General features: G+C 31.6%; 2 protein-coding genes and 1 long non-coding RNA gene across 5 annotated transcripts in view; 1 reads left to right on the top strand and 2 right to left on the bottom strand.

Annotated features, from left to right (window-relative positions):
- Positions 1-22,166, bottom strand: part of LOC127735389 (transcription factor BTF3 homolog 4-like) — a 198,597-nt gene that overhangs the window by 131,825 nt on the left and 44,606 nt on the right. The gene's annotated exons all lie outside the window — the stretch shown is intronic.
- Positions 1-22,166, top strand: part of LOC127735435 (uncharacterized) — a 54,758-nt gene that overhangs the window by 13,884 nt on the left and 18,708 nt on the right. The gene's annotated exons all lie outside the window — the stretch shown is intronic.
- LOC127735138 (tubulin polyglutamylase TTLL7-like) overlaps positions 1-22,166 on the bottom strand; it is a 45,496-nt gene that overhangs the window by 22,098 nt on the left and 1,232 nt on the right. For 2 of the 3 annotated variants that reach the window (XM_052245242.1, XM_052245230.1), the window contains exons 2-6: positions 9,228-9,301; positions 3,646-3,840; positions 3,019-3,076; positions 1,863-1,994; positions 363-521 (exon numbers count right to left, since the gene is read on the bottom strand). In XM_052245242.1, the coding sequence (XP_052101202.1) occupies positions 363-521; positions 1,863-1,994; positions 3,019-3,076; positions 3,646-3,840; positions 9,228-9,279 (596 nt within the window). In that variant the 5' untranslated portion in view covers positions 9,280-9,301. Of the gene's footprint in view, positions 1-362; positions 522-1,862; positions 1,995-3,018; positions 3,077-3,645; positions 3,841-9,227; positions 9,302-16,230; positions 16,333-22,166 lie in introns of those variants that run through there. The other variant, XM_052245233.1, reaches the window with a different exon arrangement.

Genomic DNA, 22,166 nt, shown 5'->3' with positions numbered 1-22,166 from the left:
AGGACAATAGTTAGGAACAATTGTAATAATGAAAATATTTCAGTGGATGAAATGAGAATGCATGTATCTTTCAGGAAATATTTTTTTTAATATAAGCATTTCTTAAATATAAATAAGGGATAAATAGATTATAACATGCCCTTTTCAATATCGGCCCTCATATCATCCTGTGTCCCATATGAGCCCCTGGCATGCTCCCACGGGTCCTATGGGAGTCTCAGGATGATACCAGGACTTATCTTGAAAAAGGACATGTATTAATCTAAAATCATACAATATTTTACACTGTTGCTGCTGCTAGCATCTCTGTAATGTTTGGGCTGACTTTGTCTCTTGTTTAAATAACTATTGGTAATACATACCCATGCCCTTGTGCACCATTGGAAGGTTTGATGATAAATGTTTTAGACTTCTTTTTACTTTTCAGGTCTTTGGAATAATTAACCAATTGACTATAATCTGAAGGTAGGATCCAAGACTTTGGAATAAAGCTATATTCCTCTGGAAATTCTTTGGACACCCTGTAATATATCATAATATAACATTTAAAAACAAATTAATTTCTAGAGTACCTGTTCAGTACAAGAGCATCTGGGGGTTATTGAGACAATGATGACTTGTTAATGAAAAAAACATTAAAATGACAATTAAGCCTTAAAAATTAACATGAGTTTACCTCTTATTTCCCCCAAAATGTACCATTTCTATAAATCATTATGACATGGATGGTATTCATAATAGAAAGACAAACCATCTGTTTTCTACATGTACACCCTGAAAAGAGTATCAATTGAATCGGCATTCAAACTAAAATATGATGACGTTAACAAAGTCAATCTGCATGTCTAGTAGCCTTTATTGGATAGTACAATAAAAATATGTACAATCAACAATGAATTTACTGTAGTGACCAATATAGCAACCAAAGAAATTAAAATGAAAGTGATGAGCAAAAATCAAAGGTACATTTCTTGTCCAACTAGGCCTGATAATCAAATAGATGTTATCAGAGCAATAATGCCTATCAGGAATCATGCACTTTTTGATAAGTTTAAATAATAGCGCAAAAATGAAACAGCAGAAGATTGGGGAGCATAACTTACAATGAAATAAATGATAAATTTGTCATCTGTGAAATGATTCCTTAATTAAAATGAATATAATCATCAACAATCATAATCATAACAATTTTCCAGAATAAGAATTAGGAGAATGCAGACAACACATGACTAACTCTTTCCTTATGTGAATATGAAAAAAATATTGCCAAAACTAAATATTCCTAGTCATTGGAATAATAAATTGTATTTTGCATAAAAGAGGATTATAAAAGCCAATAACAGTCCCATGAAATTGTAAAAATCTTACATGATGTAAGTCTACTTATTTTTCTCAGCTGGCAATAGCCTTTTTTAAATAAGAATTGATCATTAAATGAGTAAAGTTTATTTATCTGTGTATAATCATGGCAGTATAATGCCATCATTGATCTTCTGACTTTGTTTTAACCTTGTAAGTATCCAATAATCAATAGGTATCTATAAGACCTGAAGTTTTATTTCGTCTCAATATACTATACAAGCAAAACAGATAAAAAAGGATACATTTTCACCAAGAAAATTACCATTTTATTACGTTTAAACAAACAAAAACAAATAAGCTTAATGCATCTGAACATAATTTATAAAAATAAAAAGGGTGAGCTATTTTTATTTCACCAATTTACATAACATAATTTGTTTTAAATTTATTTTTTGTCAAAGTTTTACTTCTCATCATATAATAAATTGTACCACATTTTCTGCCTATTTTTACAATAAAGGCATGTTTTAAATCTTGTACTGGTTTACACTTTTGCTTACTTTAACATATTACGAGCTAAGCAATCTTTTCTGGTTATTTCACCCATTCCAGGAAAATGATTGATTCTTTGAAATGGTTTTAACTCGTTGATCCGTTCAGCTGATACAAATGAATCATTCCATATCAAGTATCTGAAAATAAAGAGAATAAAAACTTCAGTCACTCAGTTTATAGCCAATATCAAAACCTGAACAGCAAATATAACTTTCGTCTGAAAATACTGTCTAAACATTTTATCTTAAGGATGTTTGCTCCTCTTGTTTTTGAATTTTTGCCAGATTTTCGGAATCCTCTTGTTTTATCCATGTATTGCCATTAAAAAAATTTGCCCACTAACCCCTTCTTTTTTTTTCATAATTTTATTAAATATAGTTTAAAAAGCCATTTTTGAAAGTCTTATAAAATCCTTGTTATTTTTTCATAGTTTTTGAAACAAAAAAGTGACCAACGTTAAAAGAACGAAAAATCTAGAGAGAATCGTTTCCCGCCAAATTTTCAATGGCTTATAACTCGAAAACAAGCTCACGGACCCTTCATTTTTTTCTGCTTTTTTAGTTCCTTTATTTATATACTATCATTTTAGAATAGTCTTTTAAAAAGCTTGTTATTTTGAAACAGAGTAGCAAACATCCTTAATGTAGAAAAAAAAATGTTTTTTTGTTGGTTTTGTAACCAATGTTAGGTTTGGGTAAACTTCCATGGATAATTCTGTTGGTTTTGTAACCAATGTTAGGTTTGGGTAAACTTCCATGGATATTTTTGTTGGTTTTGTAACCAATGTTAGGTTGGGGTAAACTTCCATGGATATTTTTGTTGGTTTTGTAACCAATGTTAGGTTGGGGTAAACTTCCATGGATATTTTTGTTGGTTTTGTAACCAATGTTAGGTTGGGGTGAACTTCCATGGATATTTTTGTTGATAAATAGTGTTCACATTGGTTTCTATATATGTCTAATTGAAGAAGTGATGATTTTAATATTACTAAAAATTCTTACCTAAGAAATAAATGAAAAATAAATCTGAAAAAATAGACCAAAACAAACTGCTGTAATTTGATCCTGTTTTGCAAAGGGGTTATCAGTTAATTTCAAAACTATGAAATGAATTCCTTTAATTGAACTGTTTGAAATCTGAATTCCTAAAGTATACACCTACCCATTAGGATCATCATCTTTTGAGGGTGTAAAACCAAGTTTTTCTGCCATCTGACGAACTAAAAATTAAGTAAGTATAAAATGTAATACATGTACCATGAATATTCATTTACATAAATGATCAATGATAATTATGTTACAGTACAATTTTCAATCATGTAGTTCCAAAACTCAATGCGGTTCTTTCTGTGTAAAAAAAACAAACCTTACAGGACTACTTATTAAATCTGGGCAATATTCCAGGGAGAAAGGGATACAGCTTATTACTGATCTGAAACCTGAGCTATAGTAGTTAAATAATAGATTGATTGTTGTTTTCTTATCATCCAGTTGCAAGTATTTCATGCATATTCAGGATGAGTGTGCCTAAATGAAATGAAATAGATAATTTGGGGAAAATGCTCATAAAACATGATTAGATGTGCAAGTAAAAACATTAAGCAAGAAAGTGCAGTGATTATTCCAATTCTGTATGTTGAAACTGCAGGTGATTTAACCATTCAATCTTTTACCATACTCAGTAGTGCATATCCATATTTCTGTAATGCTAATATAATTCTGTCACAACCCTATACTTTCTGATATTCTGTTTTTTTCCTAAACACAAGAAGGAAATATCTCTACTTACTGACTTCATATCTTGTTCCACTTAAATTAACAACAATAGGGTTTTTCTTTTTCCGCTTTTTCTTTGGTGAACTGGCACTTTTTGGCCTGTCACTCTCAGTGAATTCCACATGTTTGTTGTCACTGCGACGATTGGCTTGACCAGCGACAGTATCCAACTTCCTGGCATAGCTGGTAAGGCTAGATAATGACACATCTGAAAAAGAAAGGATCATATTTCAAGCAATTGAAAAGCATTTCAATTTTACGGAAACAATCATGATGGTTTAAGGACAAATTATTGACTTTTCTAATTGCTTCAAACATCCAAATAGTAAATAGTTCAAAACGAATTTCAATATGCAATTTTTAAAAACTGCTTTCTCTTCTGTACTAAAGCTCAGCAAGAATTGTCATTAGGAAGACACATTTTAATGATGATACCACTAAATGCTCTACCAAAATCTTATTACATTCAAATCAACAAACATCTAAAAATCTGAAACGTTTTATTTTTCTCCCACCAACAATCAACCTTATAAGATGCATGTATCTTGATACATGTAAATCAAAATATTTTTAGGAATACAAATACCTGTATTTAATTTTGTTAATGTAATGAAATGAAATGTTTTGAATAAGTTTCTGTAAGATCAATTAATGTATCATGCATCACAAAACCATATTATAATATTGTACCATGCAGTTATAGTCTGGTAGTGCTAAATGACAAGAATTGACAGCAAATATAACAGTCAGTTGGGCTATACCCCACAATTTGATGTTTACAGTGCATTCTATACAAAATAATCACAAATGTGCCAATTTATTAAAAAAAAATTATTAACTGTTGCTTGTATAAAAGCCATACCTTTATACTGGCATGATCAGATCACAAAAGGAAAGGATTTGTTAGGAATGGGTTTGGGGTGGATTCAAACAATGATTCTTCCAGTCAAGTACTCCCCTAGTTCACTCAGTATTAGTAACATGAAAGTTAACACATCATCAATGAATTATAAATGAATTATCAATGAATGAAATGAATATAAACAAGAAAACAAACAATTAAAGGATCAGACATCAAACGTTCCAAAGCCTGAATCCCTGAATCAGCACATTATTTCTCCATTCAAAATAAATCACATAGGATAACCATACACCACTGATAATACCTTCTACAGGAGATAGCTGGTTCCATACATCAAACACTGTGGTTCTGACTAAATTACAACATGTAACATTTCTAGTTTAAGTAAACAAGTCATTTGCATACAACATGTTTTGTTTTAGTTTGTTGTTGAAGTGCTGAGGAGCATTTTTGCCTAAAGTCTTTCACTTTTCTCTAAGTCAGTTTTATTTGAGTGGTAAACCAATAACTTTAACAGAACAAACATTCTTCAAGTCTATTATTGCTAATATTTACAATGTTTTCTCCCTGTACATATTCTATAGGCAAATTTTTAAGCAGAAATGAAAGAAAGGAAAAATATTGGACAGAGTTCATGTATTTATTTCTATAGAAAATACAAAGAAATTTTTAACATTAAGCTTGTCCAAAATTGCTGAAGGAAATCAAAAGATCAGAAATCAAAATTAGTGTGGCAAATATTTGTCATGGAGAAAAAAATATTTGAATACCAACCTGAGGACCACATCCATAAACTGTGGTCCTAAGTAACCTCTCCAAAATATTATCTTGTATTTTTATTGACACCTTTTTATAAGGTTCAAACAAATACAATTACGGCTTAATCAAGACATTTAAAGTTCAATACTGTATCAATAACTTGAAACATGTAAGTACTGGTTATAAAATCAATGGTAAATTTCTATTCACCTGAAAACCTTTTAAAAGATAGATACTTTGTAGAATAATTTGAAAGGAAAATCTGTGTCAAAACACTTACTTAATACTCAGGGTTATGTAGGCAGTTCAACTGTTTTATATTTACTTTTCATAAGCTTTGACAGTGTCTAACTTCCTATTATATTACAACTGACAAATTCTACTCCTGCACGGTTTCAAAACTTTTTTTTAATTTCATTATTGATTAAAAAATTGTTTAAAAGTATCAATGACATATATTGAGTACATTTGGTCTCTTTTTTTAAATAAAAATTTTAAAATGTAAGATGTAGGATTAATGTGTCAAAATGAAAATAAGAAAGAAAATTTTCTTGGGATACTAAATTAGCATGATTATATATATTTTTTTATGTAAAAAGGATGTGTTATCCAAATTGATCAAAGCTCTTATGTATATGGCAATCTTCGTAATACTAGTAATGAGCAAATTACTTGAATAGCTTCTATAGTAAGTCACACCAGAGAAACGAGTCAAAAATAAAAAAAATAAACATGTAAATGAATTATTTTTAGATTCTATCATTAACCATTTGAAGGCATTGTCCTAGATTATGATTTTCTGCAGTGTTCATGAAACTACTGTATGAAATCTACTGGGAGGTACATGGCTGATATTAGAGTGTAAGAAGGAATGATTTATTTATCAGCAGACTAAATACTGTTACTTTATATTCTTATTTAGTTCATTACCTTACCAGTTCTAAAAAGACTGAACATTTTGAAAAAATTAACCAATCAATGAATTAAGTCAAAAGTGTGGGAAACTTATCAGGAGACATGTAATAAAACTTTTATAATGCAGACATAATAACTAATTCATTAGAATTGTTTCAGTGCTTACTTATAGATTAAAGGAAAGATACAGGAAGAAATCCATAGTTGTCAGACAGTTTTTCTGAAACTTAACTAATAATTTTCACTTGTGAAAAAAATGTTTTCTAAGGAAAGTATCTCCATCTGCTTTATTTACCTGAGAGGGTTGGGAGGTAGATCATGCCCTGGTAATAACTCATATAAACAAACTAAAATGATATAGCAAGCTATCCTACCCAGTGTTACCTCAGCTTACAAATATTGCCTGTTCCTCAACCGTATTGTCTCGTATCAGGACAATTTCATTTACAAACTCAATGATGAGCTTTTTAAAAATCAAAGTGATCGAAATCACTGGTGGAAAGATTGGAAAAGTTGTGTGCATAATTTCAACCCCTTTTTAGTCTAGCCACTGAGTTATGGTAGTGAAAAAATGGCATGATAATATACTGTGGAATCATTTTTTTAGTTTACTTATTTTTGTTGATTGAGGGAAAATTGTATTTTCATGGATGTCTGATTTCCTAGTTCTGCCAAAGTCTGCAGACTACGATAAACATTTGATTGTGACTCATCTATACCCTAGAAATCCAGGAAAAATTGGTACTCCTAGAATTGGTACCCCTAGAATTGGTACCCCTAGAATAATAATGAATCCACAGTACCACAGTTGTATGTAATTGCATTTTTAATACTGACATTTTTATCAATTAATTATGTTTAACGCCACTTTTTAGCACCATTGGCTATATCTTGGTGCGATTTTTTTGTAAGCAGAGGAAGCCAAGAGTGCCAGAACAAAACCATTGACCTTCAGCAGGAAAACAGACAATCCTAGTCAATAAAGATTGGAGTCACCTGCAGGGTAAGAACAGACAATCCTAGTCAATAAAGATTGGAGTCGAAAGCACCTGCAGGATAAGAACAGACAATCCTAGTCAATAAAGATTGGAGTCCAAGGCACCTGCAGGGTAAGAACTGACAACCTCAGTGTTGACAGGATATAGTGATAGATGAACTATTTAGACCACACAGCCACCTATGCGTCTCCGCCATTTTTGAGAAAGATAAGCAATTTTTCAGAAGATAAAAATGGGCCGAATGTCTATCAATTTCAGTAGGTCACTAAATTTGCATACATGTAGTATTTTAAAATTAATAAAAAATCAATATTTTTCCTATCGACCTCACAATGTTAACTGTAGATCATATGTTAACTTTCCAATATTTTGGAATACTGAGAGTTGTATGAGTGTTTGTTGTCCTCTATTTGTCTTTTGGTTATTTTTGTCAATGGGGTATACCCTATCTCTCCTTTTATTCATATATATAACATTATGGACCTTTAAAAAATTGTTTTTGTTGGTACCAAACTTCTATTAAAGCTATTAAACTTATGGATTTCTTTGAGTAAATTGGTACTAAAGAGTTTGGATTAGACATACAGTATAAATTCTTGTATGTTCTGTAAGGAAATACATAAACTGTTGCTAGTATACATTTGTAGCAATTAAAAAGTCATACTGACAACCCACAATAGATTTAAAAGTAATATTTAAAAAGCTTTTTATAACTTTGATTCTTTATGCTGTGATGATAACTTTTTAAGATCACCAAAAGAACAAGAATATGTTAATTTATTCATAATAAGTGCTTTGTACAATATTCTCTGATTAATATCTATCATTTTCTTCTTTTCACAGTATAAAATTATTTATTGTGCTGTAGTAGGTAAAAAATAACTATGTTGAACTTCTGTGTTTTAAGTATCTTGAAATTACATTTTAGTTATTTTGAGATGATCTAAACAAAATAAACATAGGGTTTCTTTGAACACGACAATTCAATAATGGAATGTAAACATAAAAATTAACTCAGCCTTTTGATGTTTTGCAAGGAAGCTTCTTAAATGATTTGTTTTTAGTGTTGTTCAAGAAAGTGTGACTATTATTTCTCAACACATCCTTAGATGAAAGTTTTCCAATAAATAATTAATCCATCTTAGAGCTCTGCAGACTATGCTGGCCTGAAACCATAGATAATAGTGTATGGCTTGTTGCAATTTGAAACATACTGCATATTAACTTATTTTTTAAGATACTTTATTTAGCCCATAGCCCTTTCTAGTCTACTTACTGCTCTTATAGTATTTCAATAAATTACAAGGGTGACCTTGATTCACTAGATTCCAAACTCATCAAATATCCCAAGGTCACTGAAGATAATAGATTACTTCAATTTAATGAAGGTTAAATTTCAACATATGCATTGGCTGGGACATAACCCTTATAGAATATTATAGACTTTGTATGATGCAAAGTTATCTTTGTAAATGATACAAGGATATATGGTCTTATGATGATGATGGGTCATTATTTCAGTGACTTTGACCTTTGACCATTATGGTCAAGACACTTTATGATCTAGGGTAACACTTCATTAAGCATGATTTAGATACACAAAGGCAGTTCAAAGGTTTGAACTGAAACTGTTTTCAATGCATGTGTCATAGACAATAACTACAAGTAGTAGACACAGTTGCACTACAAAGTTACAGCAAGAGTACGAAACAGGGGATGTATAAACATATACAGATAACAGGATTCTGATATATACCCCTTAGTTTTTTTTTAAGAGGGACATGAAAGGTACAAGAGTAAAATAACATTTCAAGTAAACAATCTTAACAGTTCCTTTCATTGAAATTATATACTATTAACAATTTGCAAGGTGAATCGGTCAGTTGTTGATAAATTGTGTGTATCAGACAGTGAAGCCATTACATCATGTGTTACTCTGAATTATAATACAGTAATTTCATTTTAAAACAGTGAACCAATGTTATATCATGCTATAACCAATCAGAATTCATCTTTCTTCATCAGAACCAAATTAGGCCTTTATACAACAGATTAACATACCTTGTCTGTCTGCCAAGGAACTGAGTGATCCACTTTGTTTAATACTTGGCATAGTTATGTTCACTTTTCAGAACCTGAAAATACATAAATATAAGATCTAAATATGTACATGAAATCTTCATTTACTATTGAAGTTCAAAATGTATAACTTCAAATATTGTATGTTGCCCTCTAGATGTCTTTTTGTTATATTATTTGTTAGGTTGCTGTCATGGAATCGAGCAACAACGAAAATAAAGGCATCTGAACAAAATAATTTTTGAACAATCACATGGTCTGTTATGGAACCCTAAAAGCTTTATCAAATATTGTTGCTCAACCTATGTTATGTCAACATAAAATTAATCAAAGCACTGTAAGCGCTGTAGGCAGTTAACCAAAAACCAAGGCAAACGTAATTATGAAAACTGTGGCAATGTTGCTTCAATTTTTTTTTAAAGATTTAAAAGAACAAACATTAAACATTCATATATTGTACATTTATGTTTATTTAATGAATTAATTATTAAGGCAAATAATTTATATTTTATCAAGGTTTTTAAACGCATATATCAATGTATATTTTTAATGGTGAGTCTGCAGTGGTACAAGTTCGCAAAGATTGCAGTTGTTCTAGTTGGTAGTTAACATTGGTATTAGTTGACTGTTAGTAGTACAAGTTGACTTAGTACGAGCTTGTAATAGTATGAATGGACTTGCTTCCCTGGAAAGAAAACTGAGTTTGTGTTCTACAGTACAAAAGTTATGAGACACAAATCAGACAAATGTTTACTACTACAGGGATCAAAGGTGAGGTCTGACTGACCTGCCCATAGTAAATGTAAATGACTCCCACCTTCACCCCAAGTCCATGATGTCTAAGTTTGGAATAAAATGACAGGTGATTATAAAACAGTTGGTCAAACATTCTTGGGCTTGAAAGATTTATATATGTTTTCTTTAAAATGAGCCATAAATGGAATATTTTTAAAGGACCAGAAATAATTCAAAATATAATTAGGTAAATTCTTTAAACCTACTCATTTTTTGCATCAATAAAATTTTATGATAAACAAGAAATAATTGTAACAGGATGCTGTTACAAAGTCTCCCAAACAAAGCACCCATAATTATTCCTTCCCATGGTCGCCTGACATTGGGCAAAGTCTAGTACACATTGGTTAGGTCTAGTAAAGTGATATGCATATGTGACACATCGGAGATTGACCTTGTATGTCATTCAAATCATTTTGAAATGACGAACAAGAATAAATATGGTTTAGGAGTTGGTATCTCAACCGTTTACAAGTTCTCAAACACACACAGGAGGGGGTGGGGTGACCCTAGGGACTACCCCTATATTTCATTTGATTTTTTATATTGTCCCATACATGAATATATATGGTTTAGGGGTGGGGATCTCGACCGTTTTCAAATTCTCAAACAGGAGGGGGTGGGGTGACCCCAGGGACTTCCACTATATTTTATTTGATTTGTTATATAGTCCCATACATGAGTATATATGGTTTAGGGGTAGGGATCTCGACCGTTTCCAAGTTCTCAAACATGGGGGGGGGTTGACCCCAAGGACTCCCCCTATATTTCATTTGATTTGTTATATTGTACAATACATGAATATATATGGTTTAGGGGTTGGGAACTCATTCGATTCCAAGTTATCAAACAGGAGGGGGTAGGGTGACCCCATGGACTCCCCCTTTATTTCATTTGATTAGTTATATTGTCCCATACATGAATTTATATGGTTTAGGGGTGGGGATCTCGACTGTTTCCAAGTTCATAAACAGGAGGGGTGGGGTGACCACAGGGACTCCCCCTATATTGCATTTGATTTGTTATATAGTCCCATACATGAGTATATGAGTATATGGTTTAGGGATGGGGATCTTGACCGTTTCCAAGTTCTCAAACAGGGGGGACCGCAAGGACTTCCCCTACATTTCATTTGATTTGTTATATTGTACAATTCATGAATATATATGGTTTATGGGTGAGGATCTCGACTGTTTCCAAGTTCTCTAATAGAAGGGGTGGAGTGACCCCAGGGACTCCCCTATATTTCATTTGATTAGTTATATAGTCCCGTACATGAATATATATGGTTTAGGGTTGGGGATCTCATCCATTTCCAAGTTATCAAACAGGAAGGGGTAGAAAGGCCCCAAGGACTCCACCTATAGTTCATATGATTTGTTATATTGTCCCATACATGAATATATATGATTAAGGGGTGGGGATCTCGACTGCTTCAAAGTTCCCTAACAGAAGGGGGTTGGGTGACCCCAGAGACTCCCCCTATATTTCATTTGATTAGTTATATTGTCCCATACATGAATAAATATGGTTTAGGGGTGGGGATCTCGTCTGTTTCCAAGTTCTCAAACATGGGGAAAAGGGGGGGGGGGGGGGGGGGGGGGGGGGTTGACTACAGGGACTCCCCCTATAATTCATTTGATTTGTTATATTGTCCCATGCATGAATATATATGGTTTAGGGGCGGGGATATCGACCGTTTACTAGAAAAAAGCTCATTTTCAAATTGAAGGGGGTTGGGATGACCCCCAGGGACTCATCCTATATTTTAATTGATTTGTTTTATTGTCCTGTTCTCATTACTAAAGACCATGTGTGTCTATCACTTACTGTTTTCGAAATAATAGTCATTTGCAAATTAAAAAAAACCAAAATAAACATTGGGTTCTACAGTAAACCCCTCCCTTCTTTAGGCCCCTTAAAATACCCCCAAATAGATCCCAATGCACAAACGAAAGATTGATGGCTCCGCTAGACATGTTAGTCTAACATTTTATGAAACCCTAAGTAAATCTGACAAGCGGTCCGTATTGTCTTCTAAGACGGTCCGACTTGTCTCGGGGACGAGTTGTCCCCATTTATTAAAACATCCCATCAACGTCGATTTGATCCGGATCTTTTTCATTCTTAATAACAAGTGTAAACATCGAATGTTGGTGCATTACTTGACAAGGTCATTTATGTGAAAAACGGAGTAATTTAAAAGAATGAAATTCAAATGTGAATACACAATTTATCAACACTCATCTCAAACAAAAGGAATATCATGATTAACAATAATAACCTTTCTATCATCAGAATCCTCCAAATTTAAAAGATACGAAAATTTCGTCTTCTAAATTATTTGAAATTGCCGCCAACAGTTGAACTTATTAATAGACTACTGACGTAGTTGTACTACGTATTGATGACAAACAATATTCCTACGACTTTTGCCATTTGGGAAATCTAAACTACTTGTCTTTAGAGATTTTTGGCGATTAAATATTTCATACAATTGTTCTTTGACATCTTAACCAAAAGCACAGGGGATAATAAACTACATAACGATTCCTAATGAGCACTACTTCATATGTGCAACTTCAAAACTTTTGGGTGGTTCGACGATCATTTAAGGTTTTTCTGGTCATATTTTTTGTAATCCAGAATTAAAAGTATGAAAAAAGTGTTCAATTAGTTATAAATAACATAATAGCCAGCTAGATAATAACAATGGCACGTATTTCAGCATTTATTGGGTAGAACACAAATCTAGGGTGCTCGCATAAGGCAGCTTAACTGCCTAAAAATCATTTATTTTAGTTCATTATTATATCTCTCATTTACAAAATAATTATTTAATACCATGATAGATCTATGAGACTTGTAATGTACTTTACCATCACACATCAAATGATATTCTTAAGCCTCAGTCAGCTTCCGAAAAAATTCTTAAATTAATATGTCAAATTAAGTTTTTCCAACTACTGTCAGAGTCAAATTGATTGATTGATTGAATGGTGTTTAACGCCACTTTCAACACTATTGTGCTATTTCGTGGCAGTCAGTTTTTATTGGTGGAGGAAGCCAGAGTGCCCGGAGAGAACCACGACCTTCGGTGGGAAAACTGACAATCCTAGTCAATTAAGATTGGAGTTGAGTGCACCTACCCTGTGCTGGATTGGAACTCACAACCTCAGTGTTGATAAGCTAGTGATACAGTTGTTCGACTACTTAGACCACTCTGCCACCGAGGCCCCCCATTGAATTGAAGAAAAATTTCAATGGAACAATAACTTTTAAAAAAACTCACATTAATGATACATCATAACAACCTCAAATTTTGTATGTATGACAACAATGTCATCCATTCTGTAGGATAATCTCTAAATATTAATCAAAATCCATAATTAATACACAGACATTCCATCCATTACCATATAGTTGTAACCTTTAAGATATTATGATCATGATACTTTTTAGAACTACCGGTAGGGCAGCAGTTATATGAGTTAGATCCATGCAACCAGTACAAAACTTTGGCCTGAAGAATCTTTCCAAGTGTATGTTTTAATATTAACTGTCTAATTAATTAATGAGTCTTGACAGCCTATCTATTTAATGATACTCTTGTTCCAAAGTTTGGATACCACAAGTAGATTGAGATGTGGAGTAATCAATAATATAGACAGTTTTATAAATCAATTTTGTTATGAAGTGTAAAAAAATGAAAAATGATAAGACTTTTAACTTTATAGACAAAACAAAAACCACAATTGTCGATTTTGTGAACCTTTTCTCCAAATAACATTAGAGTCAAATTGCATGAAATATGAGTTCACTTAGTAGGTATTGGAAAGCTGCCACCCCTATGGATTAGTATAATACAAGTTTTATACTGTTACATAATCACTCTTTATAAATAATCCTATATTTATCAGATTTTCAAATGTCGATGTGACAGTGAGACCCATTAATTTTACACTTTTGATGCACATTTCCTTCACATCCTTAACAATAACTTAACAATCATAACTGAACCATGAGACCATAGATGTATCCTTAGCAATAGCTTAACAATCCTTAACTGAACCATGAGACCATAGATGTATCTATGAGACTAAAAACATCACATCCTTAACAATAACTTAACAATCATAACTGAACCATGAGACCATAGATGTATCTATGAGACTAAAAACATCACATCCTTAACAATAACTTAACAATCCATAACTGAACCATGAGACCATAGATGTATCTATGAGACTAAAAACATCACATCCTTAACAATAACTTAACAATCCATAACTGAACCATGAGACCATAGATGTATCTATGAGACTAAAAACATCACATCCTTAACAATAACTTAACAATCATAACTGAACCATGAGACCATAGATGTATCTAAAAAACTAAAAACATCACATCCTTAACAATAACTTAACAATCATAACTGAACCATGAGACCATAGATGTATCTATGAGACTAAAAACATCACATCCTTAACAATAACTTAACAATCATAACTGAACCATGAGACCATAGATGTATCTATGATGAGACTAAAAACATCACATCCTTATATATATATAATTAACAATAACTTAACAATAACTTAACAATCATAACTGAACCATGAGACCATAGATGTATCTATGATGAGACTAAAAACATCACATCCTTATATATATATAATTAACAATAACTTAACAATAACTTAACAATCATAACTGAACCATGAGACCATAGATGTATCTATGATGAGACAAAAAACAAATTTATGTGGATCTACATTCTGAACAGGATGTATATTTTTGTGGAATATTTATAGTGGTATCAATTATGTTTCACATAACCACCCTAAATCTGAAGAGGAACAAATCACCAGCTTCATATGATCAAAACAATATATTCTAAGATACGGCATATTACAGGTGATTACTTAACATACCTGGAACCACAATCAATGCTTTTCTTATTTTATTGTATGGACTTTTAATAGAAAGCCACTTTTTGGCACTCGACTCCAATCTTAATAGACTAGGATTGTTAGTTTTCCTACCGAAGGTCGGTGGTTTTCTCCAGGCACTCCGGCTACCTCCACCAATAAAAACTGACCACCACGAAATAGCACAATAGTGTTGAAATTGGCGTTAAACACCAATCAATCAATCAATCATTATATTTGGAACCCTAGGGAAAAATCTAATGATCTTATTTCAGGACAATCACATTTGATCAAAAGGGTCAACTTGAATGAAACAAATTTTATCTGTAACTTTCTTCATGTACATTTTGTACTTGTCTAATTGATACACAAATGTATATGTACTATTTATTGTAGCGAGAGAAAAAATATGTATCCACAACTTATAAATCCAGATTTTACAGTGAAACTTTTGTTCTGTCATTTATCAAAATAAAACGAATGTGTCTAATGTCATAGTGATCAAAATGTTGCTGAATAGTACTATAATGGTGAACAATATACAAAAACATATGTTATTATGTAAACCAAAGTATTTTCAGTATGAAATGTTTGTTAAACTGACTCGAATATTTTCAATAGCATATTGTACTACAGCAGAAGATCACATGAGTGAAATATCATCAATAATTACATAGACTTTAGGGATATTAACACCAAATGTAAATCAATCAGAAAAATCATATATATTTGTGGTGGAGCCTAAAAAGTGATGTTTAAATTTCTCTGTTTAAAATATTATTTTGTCAATTAAAATGACGTCAGCAGTTTATTCCTATTGATACCCTTTATTGCTCTGCTTATCATATCTCATTCTATACAGAATGTATCAGTGACCCTTTTCACAAAAAAATCTTACAGCTAAAAATACTTGTAAGTTATGAACATTTCAGTATAACTTAAGATCAATTTTCATCGTTAGATTTTTTTGCGAAAAGAGCTGCAGGGCCATATTTCACGAAAGTTCCAACAAAAAATGAATAACACAAAGTTATTAGAGAATTCAATTTGTTTACTTTTTATATAGTTACAATTTATAAGACCACTTTTGAACAACTATGGAATTTCTAAACCAAAAAATATCTTTGACCTTAATCTACCTACAGAATTATTTCATGAAGTAACATACAATTAAACAGATCATTTACAAATAAAATATGATGCAGTTTTCAAATTATAATTTATATTACTCTGTTAATTATACTGATAATTCTTACCTCTTGTAAATAGAAATGAGTTATTCAGTATAAATTCACATTTTTGTAAGTCCAAGGCTGCCATAAAAAAATTTTATATTGAATGTTATCACAACACACGAACTTATAACGGAGTTTAAATATTTAGATATAATTCTCATGTCTTACAATATTGGCAGCGTAACAATAAATGTTTTTACAGGTCATTAATCCTGGCTGTAGTATTTGATATTAAACTTTTAACACTGATCGACATGAAGTTAATGTTAATATAACACTATAGGTTGCATAAACGATCTGAGAACTGCTGTTAACCGAGAGAAGAGTTATCTAATAGCTAAAGAGCTTGCAGTGGCTATTTAACAGCATATTGTTGTGCTATTTATTTTATACCAAACCAATATTATAACAAATTCTTTCTCTAATAAGAAAATTTGGATTTTGGAAACATAATTAACAATATAATACCCTATCATAATTACCATGGTAATGTTGTTTATAAAGCTTATAAATTTTAGTAATTTCTATTGAAAATCAATAGTTCATTGAATAAAATTACATATTTAATTTCATTATTAATATTTCTATAGTTAAAATCATAACCATCCATATGCTAATCCAATTTCATAAACATTATATTTTATTGTGTCATGACTTTGAAGCTTTCTGAAACTGTTAGAACTGTTTCTAGAGTTGCTGATACAAATTCTAGTTAAGAAAACTTGATCATTCTATAAATTGAATTTAGACTTGAACATCAATAAGTATCCAGTATTTAATCATGAGTGCTCATATTTAACCCCTTCCATATTCTTCACTTTACATTGTGAAATAAGAATACTAAGATTTAACCCCTGATTTTTACTTCACTTTTCCTTCTAACATTGTAGGCTGCAAAGACCATTTTACCTCTTGCTTACCATCTGTGTGAAATAAAGTCTTAAAAGTGGCCCACAATAGAAGCATTTAGTCTTACACAAATGTATAAACAACCAACAAATGCCTTATCAAGAAAATGGTATTTGAGAATTATTCAACAAGGCTTAAAAATTTTCACAAATTTTATGTAAAATGATGTTTATCATGCATGAATACTATAAACAAGTTTTCGAGGAAGATGGTAATGCCACCATTTGACTTCAATCTCTAAAACTAAATAATGAAGTGCTAATATCAGGCATAACTGTTTTGTCCAGGTTTTTATTATAAAAAGTGGCTTATTTTAAAAATGTTAGTATTGTCCCCTAAGGAGAGAAAAATACTTCTGTTTTCTGTATATATATATATATATGGCTACCATACAACACCCCTTCTGTGAGCATGGGTCTTACGAACAGACTAAAGAAGTCCAGATATCCATACTTCTATTGCATGATTACCCACCTACACTTGGGATGAATTACGGTCACAGAATTACCATTGTAAGGTCAATTAGGTGTACATACTGTCTACCAGGTTCATTAAATTCATTCACTTTTTTCACTTAATTTTTTTTTTATAAATCCTTTCTTCAGTAACTCATTCAGTGAAAATAAGTCATTACTGTAGAAATACATTTGTAGATTAAGCAGAAACTTTAATCTAAGGGAATTCTATGTATAAACCCAGTGAAAAGAGTTGTGGATTTCATCATAAATACAATATAAGCAGCTGTATATAAGGTGGGGAAAATGGCTTATTTTCAGCTGCAAGTTTACAGGCACTATGCACTATGTTTTGTTTATCTCAGAAGTAGTGATAAAGACTGGAAAATTGAAAACTATCAAGCCAGCCAAATAAGAGTTTTGATTGCACAAAAAGCAACCTTTACCCAAAAAATCAGTTCAGGAAAAGTATACTTAATCTTATAATACCAATATAACAGATAACTAAAACTCAAGTATAAACCAAACAATATGATATCAAAGAATGTTGGCAGTTATTGAAAGCAAGCTCAAGGTTGTTGAATTTTCTCATTTGTTTGTTTGACATTTTGTCATGGTGGAGCCTTTTATAGCTATGCAGTATGAGTTTTGTTCATTGTTGAAGGCTATACTGTGACCTATAGCTGCTAGCAACTCTGCTTATTATAGACAAAATTGGCAGAAAATATATTGACATCATTAAACTGGTTACATGAAAATGAAAGGCAGTTAGATTGGAAAGCAGACATGCACTTCATAGAAGCACATGGCCAATTGCAGGGCATAAATACTTGAGGCAAAGGAATAAAATTGAGAATGGAAATGGGGAATGTGTCAAAGAGACAACAACCCGACCATAGAGCAGACAACAGCCGAAGGCCACCAATGGGTCTTCAATGCAGCGAGAAACTCCCGCACCCGGAGGCGTCCTTCAGCTGGCCCCTAAACAAATATGTATACTAGTTCAGTGATAATGGACGTCATACTAAACTCCATATTATACACAAGAAACTAAAATTAAAATGATACAAGACTAACAAAGGCCAGAGACTCCTGACTTGGGACAGGCGCAAAAATGCGGCGGGGTTAAACATGTTTTTTGAGATCTCAACCCTCCCCCTATACCTCTAGCCAATGTAGAAAAAACAAACGTATAACAGTACGCACAGTAAAACTCAGTAAAAGAGAAGTCCGAGTCCGATGTCAGAATAGGAAACAAAAGAAAATAAACAAAATGACAATAATACATAAATAACAACAGACTACTAGCAGTTACTGACATGCCAGCTCCAGACCTCAATTAAACTGATTGAAAGATTATGTCTTCATCAAATGAATATCAGGCACAATCCCTCCTGTTAAGGGTTTAGTATTATACCATCATAAAATATATGAGAAGAACATAACCCGTGTCATGCCAACAATTGGTTTTAGAATAAATATGTTTAATTCCAATGCAAAGACCCTATAAGTGAATCAATATTAAAGCCAAAATATGCAATCTTTAATGACCTGACAACAGTATCGTAACTATATCCCTTCTTAATAAGTCTGTTTAAAGGTTTTGTTAGCTTTTGAAGTGAATACTGACATTTTTGTGCTTTGTAAAGAATATTACCATAAAAGATTGGAAGTGAAATACCCGAACATATAAGATGTCTGCATGTTGAGTTATATTTACTAATGATGTCCTTATACCGATGATAAAATTTAGTAAATGTTTTGACTAGATTATGAAATCGAAAACCCTGCTGAATAATTTTTCAGTAATACATAAATTTCTTTTGCTAAAATCTAATACGTTGTTACATACACGAGCGAATCGTACAAGTTGAGATATATAAACACCATAAGATGGTGACAAGGGAACGTCACCATCTAAAAATTCGTAAGGGTTCCGCGGAACCCAGTGTCTCGCCTACTTTTGCTCTTAATCGCAGGCTCAACAAAAATGAGGAAAAAATTAATAAAAATATTCCTCTCTATACTATCTTTTGATTGTAAGTAGCTTCTGTCCAAGTTTGGTAAAAATCAAGGATAGTTTATGAATCTAATAAATGTTTTAAAAACTTAAACTGCAGACTGTATGTAATGTTAACTGGAAGAAAAACTAAGTCCATTTATAAGTAAAATACAGAAAAAATGGAACAAAATTTCCTTCTAGATACTAGCTTTAAATCATAAACAAGCTTCTGTCCAAGTTTGGTACAAATCCAGGATAGTTTAAGAAAGTTGTTAAAATTTTAAAAACTTTAACCACAGAAAGAATGTAATGTTAACTGGCAGAAAAACTAACTGGCAGAAAAACTAAGTCCATTTATAAGTAAAATACGGAAAAAATGGAATTTTTTTTTTTACAAAATTTACTTCTGGATACTATCTTATGATCATAAACAAGCTTCTTTCCAAGTTTGGTAGAAATCCAGGATAGTTAAAGAAAGTTATTAAAATTTCAAAAACTTTAACCACAGAGTGAATGTAATGTTTCCTGGCAGAAAAACTAAGTCCATTTATAAGTAAAATATGGAAAAAATGGAATTTTTTTTTTTACAAAATTTACTTTTGAATATTATCTTATGATCATAAACAAGCTTCTGTCCAAGTTTGGTAGAAATCCAGGATAGTTTAAGAAAGTTATTAAAATTTCAAAAACAGAGTGAATATTTGTGGACGCCGCCATCGACGACGCCTATGACGGAATGTCGGATCGCTATGTCTCGCTTTTTCTACAAAAGTCGAAAGCTCGACAAAAATGGATAATTAACAATAGGAAATGAAAAATCATCTCTTTTATCATAAATTTTTGTATTAAGCTTCCCGTTAATGATATAGATATCAAGATCGGTGGAAAGGACAGTGGTCATTGTTAGTATTAGCTTTATTTAAAGTAAGTTCAACAGGATAAATTTCTTTAGTATACATACTGAAGTCGTCATTATTGAGAGCCAATATATCATCCAAATATCTAAAAGTGTTGTTTAATTTTTGTATCAGATGTTGTTTCGATGGGTCTTTGCTGATTTTAGTCATAAATTGTAACTCATAACAATACAAAAACAGGTCCGCAATAAGTGGTGCACAGTTAGTCCCCATTGGAATTCCGATAACTTGACGATATACGGAATCTCCAAAGCGAACAAAAATGTTATCAAGTAAAAATTCAAGGGCAGATATAATATCAAAGCATGTCCAATTGATATAGCTCTTTTGTTTGTTGCTACTAAAAAATGACCTTAAAGAGTTTGAACATATGTTTGAACCAAATCTGGTTACTTTTCTTTTGCAATATGTTCAAGTTACTGATACTGATTTGTTACATGACCTTGTGATATATGGTTAGAATACATCCACGAATATGTATCATAATGAATATACTGCTGGGTTCTCCTATTGAACAAGTATTCCCATTTATTTTTTACAGTTAATTGTGTACTTACAATTACAGACTGATAATTTCAAAAGGTTTATCACTTCTATTTAAACAACAGTGTACATGTAGATATACCATTTAGAAATAAAACTTGTCTGAAAAAAATAATTCTCTTTGGCGGCCAATGTGTCACATGATCCCCTTTTATCTTGGTTGGGTGAGTTTAGGTTATTTGGATATGGTGTCATTGAAAAAAACACAAATAAGAGAAAAATAAAAAGTTCACTGGGAAAATTATTTTATCTATAGAAAATTTGGCCACAGTGGAAAGGTAGTTTCCTATCAATCTGAGGAGGAACGACATCATTTCTTTTGAAAGAAAATATTTCATTATGACGTTGCTGTTATGTCTGCATTTGTATTTGTTAGTTTGATTACATAATTTCATTAATACATGTATGTCTTAACAACATCAAAAATTACATTAGAAAGACATATTTTATACCTGCAGGTGTAATACCACCATGGATTTTCCCCTGTTAGTCTTTGTTAAATTTGCACTTTTCAAAAAATTGTGCAGAATTTATCTTTGTTTCAAATAAAGAAATACTTGGCATTAGTAAATTTTTATCCTGTCCAGTACTAAAGACAAAATTTCACATAACATTTCATTGCATATAAGAAAATAACCATCACTGGAAGTTAACCAATCAAATTTAACCCCTTTTTTTCCTGTGTACAAGCTTTAGTAACCATGTAACCTCAAGTTTCCAAAATATTCTATGGAAACACCTAATAAAAAAATAATGGTGCTTTGAAACACCCAAGATATAAGTTTATGACTCAGAATTTTTTTACTGCATTGAAATATAGGATTAATTTCCTACAACTGTCAAATTCAAGGGAATATTTTTTTTCAACCCTTTTTCGTATGCAACCAGATGTGACGTACTATGATTTGGTGGTATTACACCTGCATCCATTTCTATGTTAAAATAATGTTAGTTAAATAGTTTGCAACGTAAACTTGACTAAAAATTAGGTTGTAAATGTGTTCACTGATGATTCCCAAGTAATGAAATATTGTTGCTTTCATATTTTGAGATTTTGTATAAGTTATCAGAAATTATTCCTAGCTTTAAGTACAAAATGTATATTCTAATGAACAATTAACGTACGTTTAG

The sequence above is a fragment of the Mytilus californianus genome, unplaced genomic scaffold (genome assembly GCF_021869535.1).
Source record: "Mytilus californianus isolate M0D057914Y unplaced genomic scaffold, xbMytCali1.0.p SCAF_1, whole genome shotgun sequence".
Lineage (NCBI taxonomy): Eukaryota > Metazoa > Mollusca > Bivalvia > Mytilida > Mytilidae > Mytilus > Mytilus californianus.
Note: the sequence above shows the minus strand (reverse complement) of the source record. Positions and strands in the feature narration are given on the sequence as shown.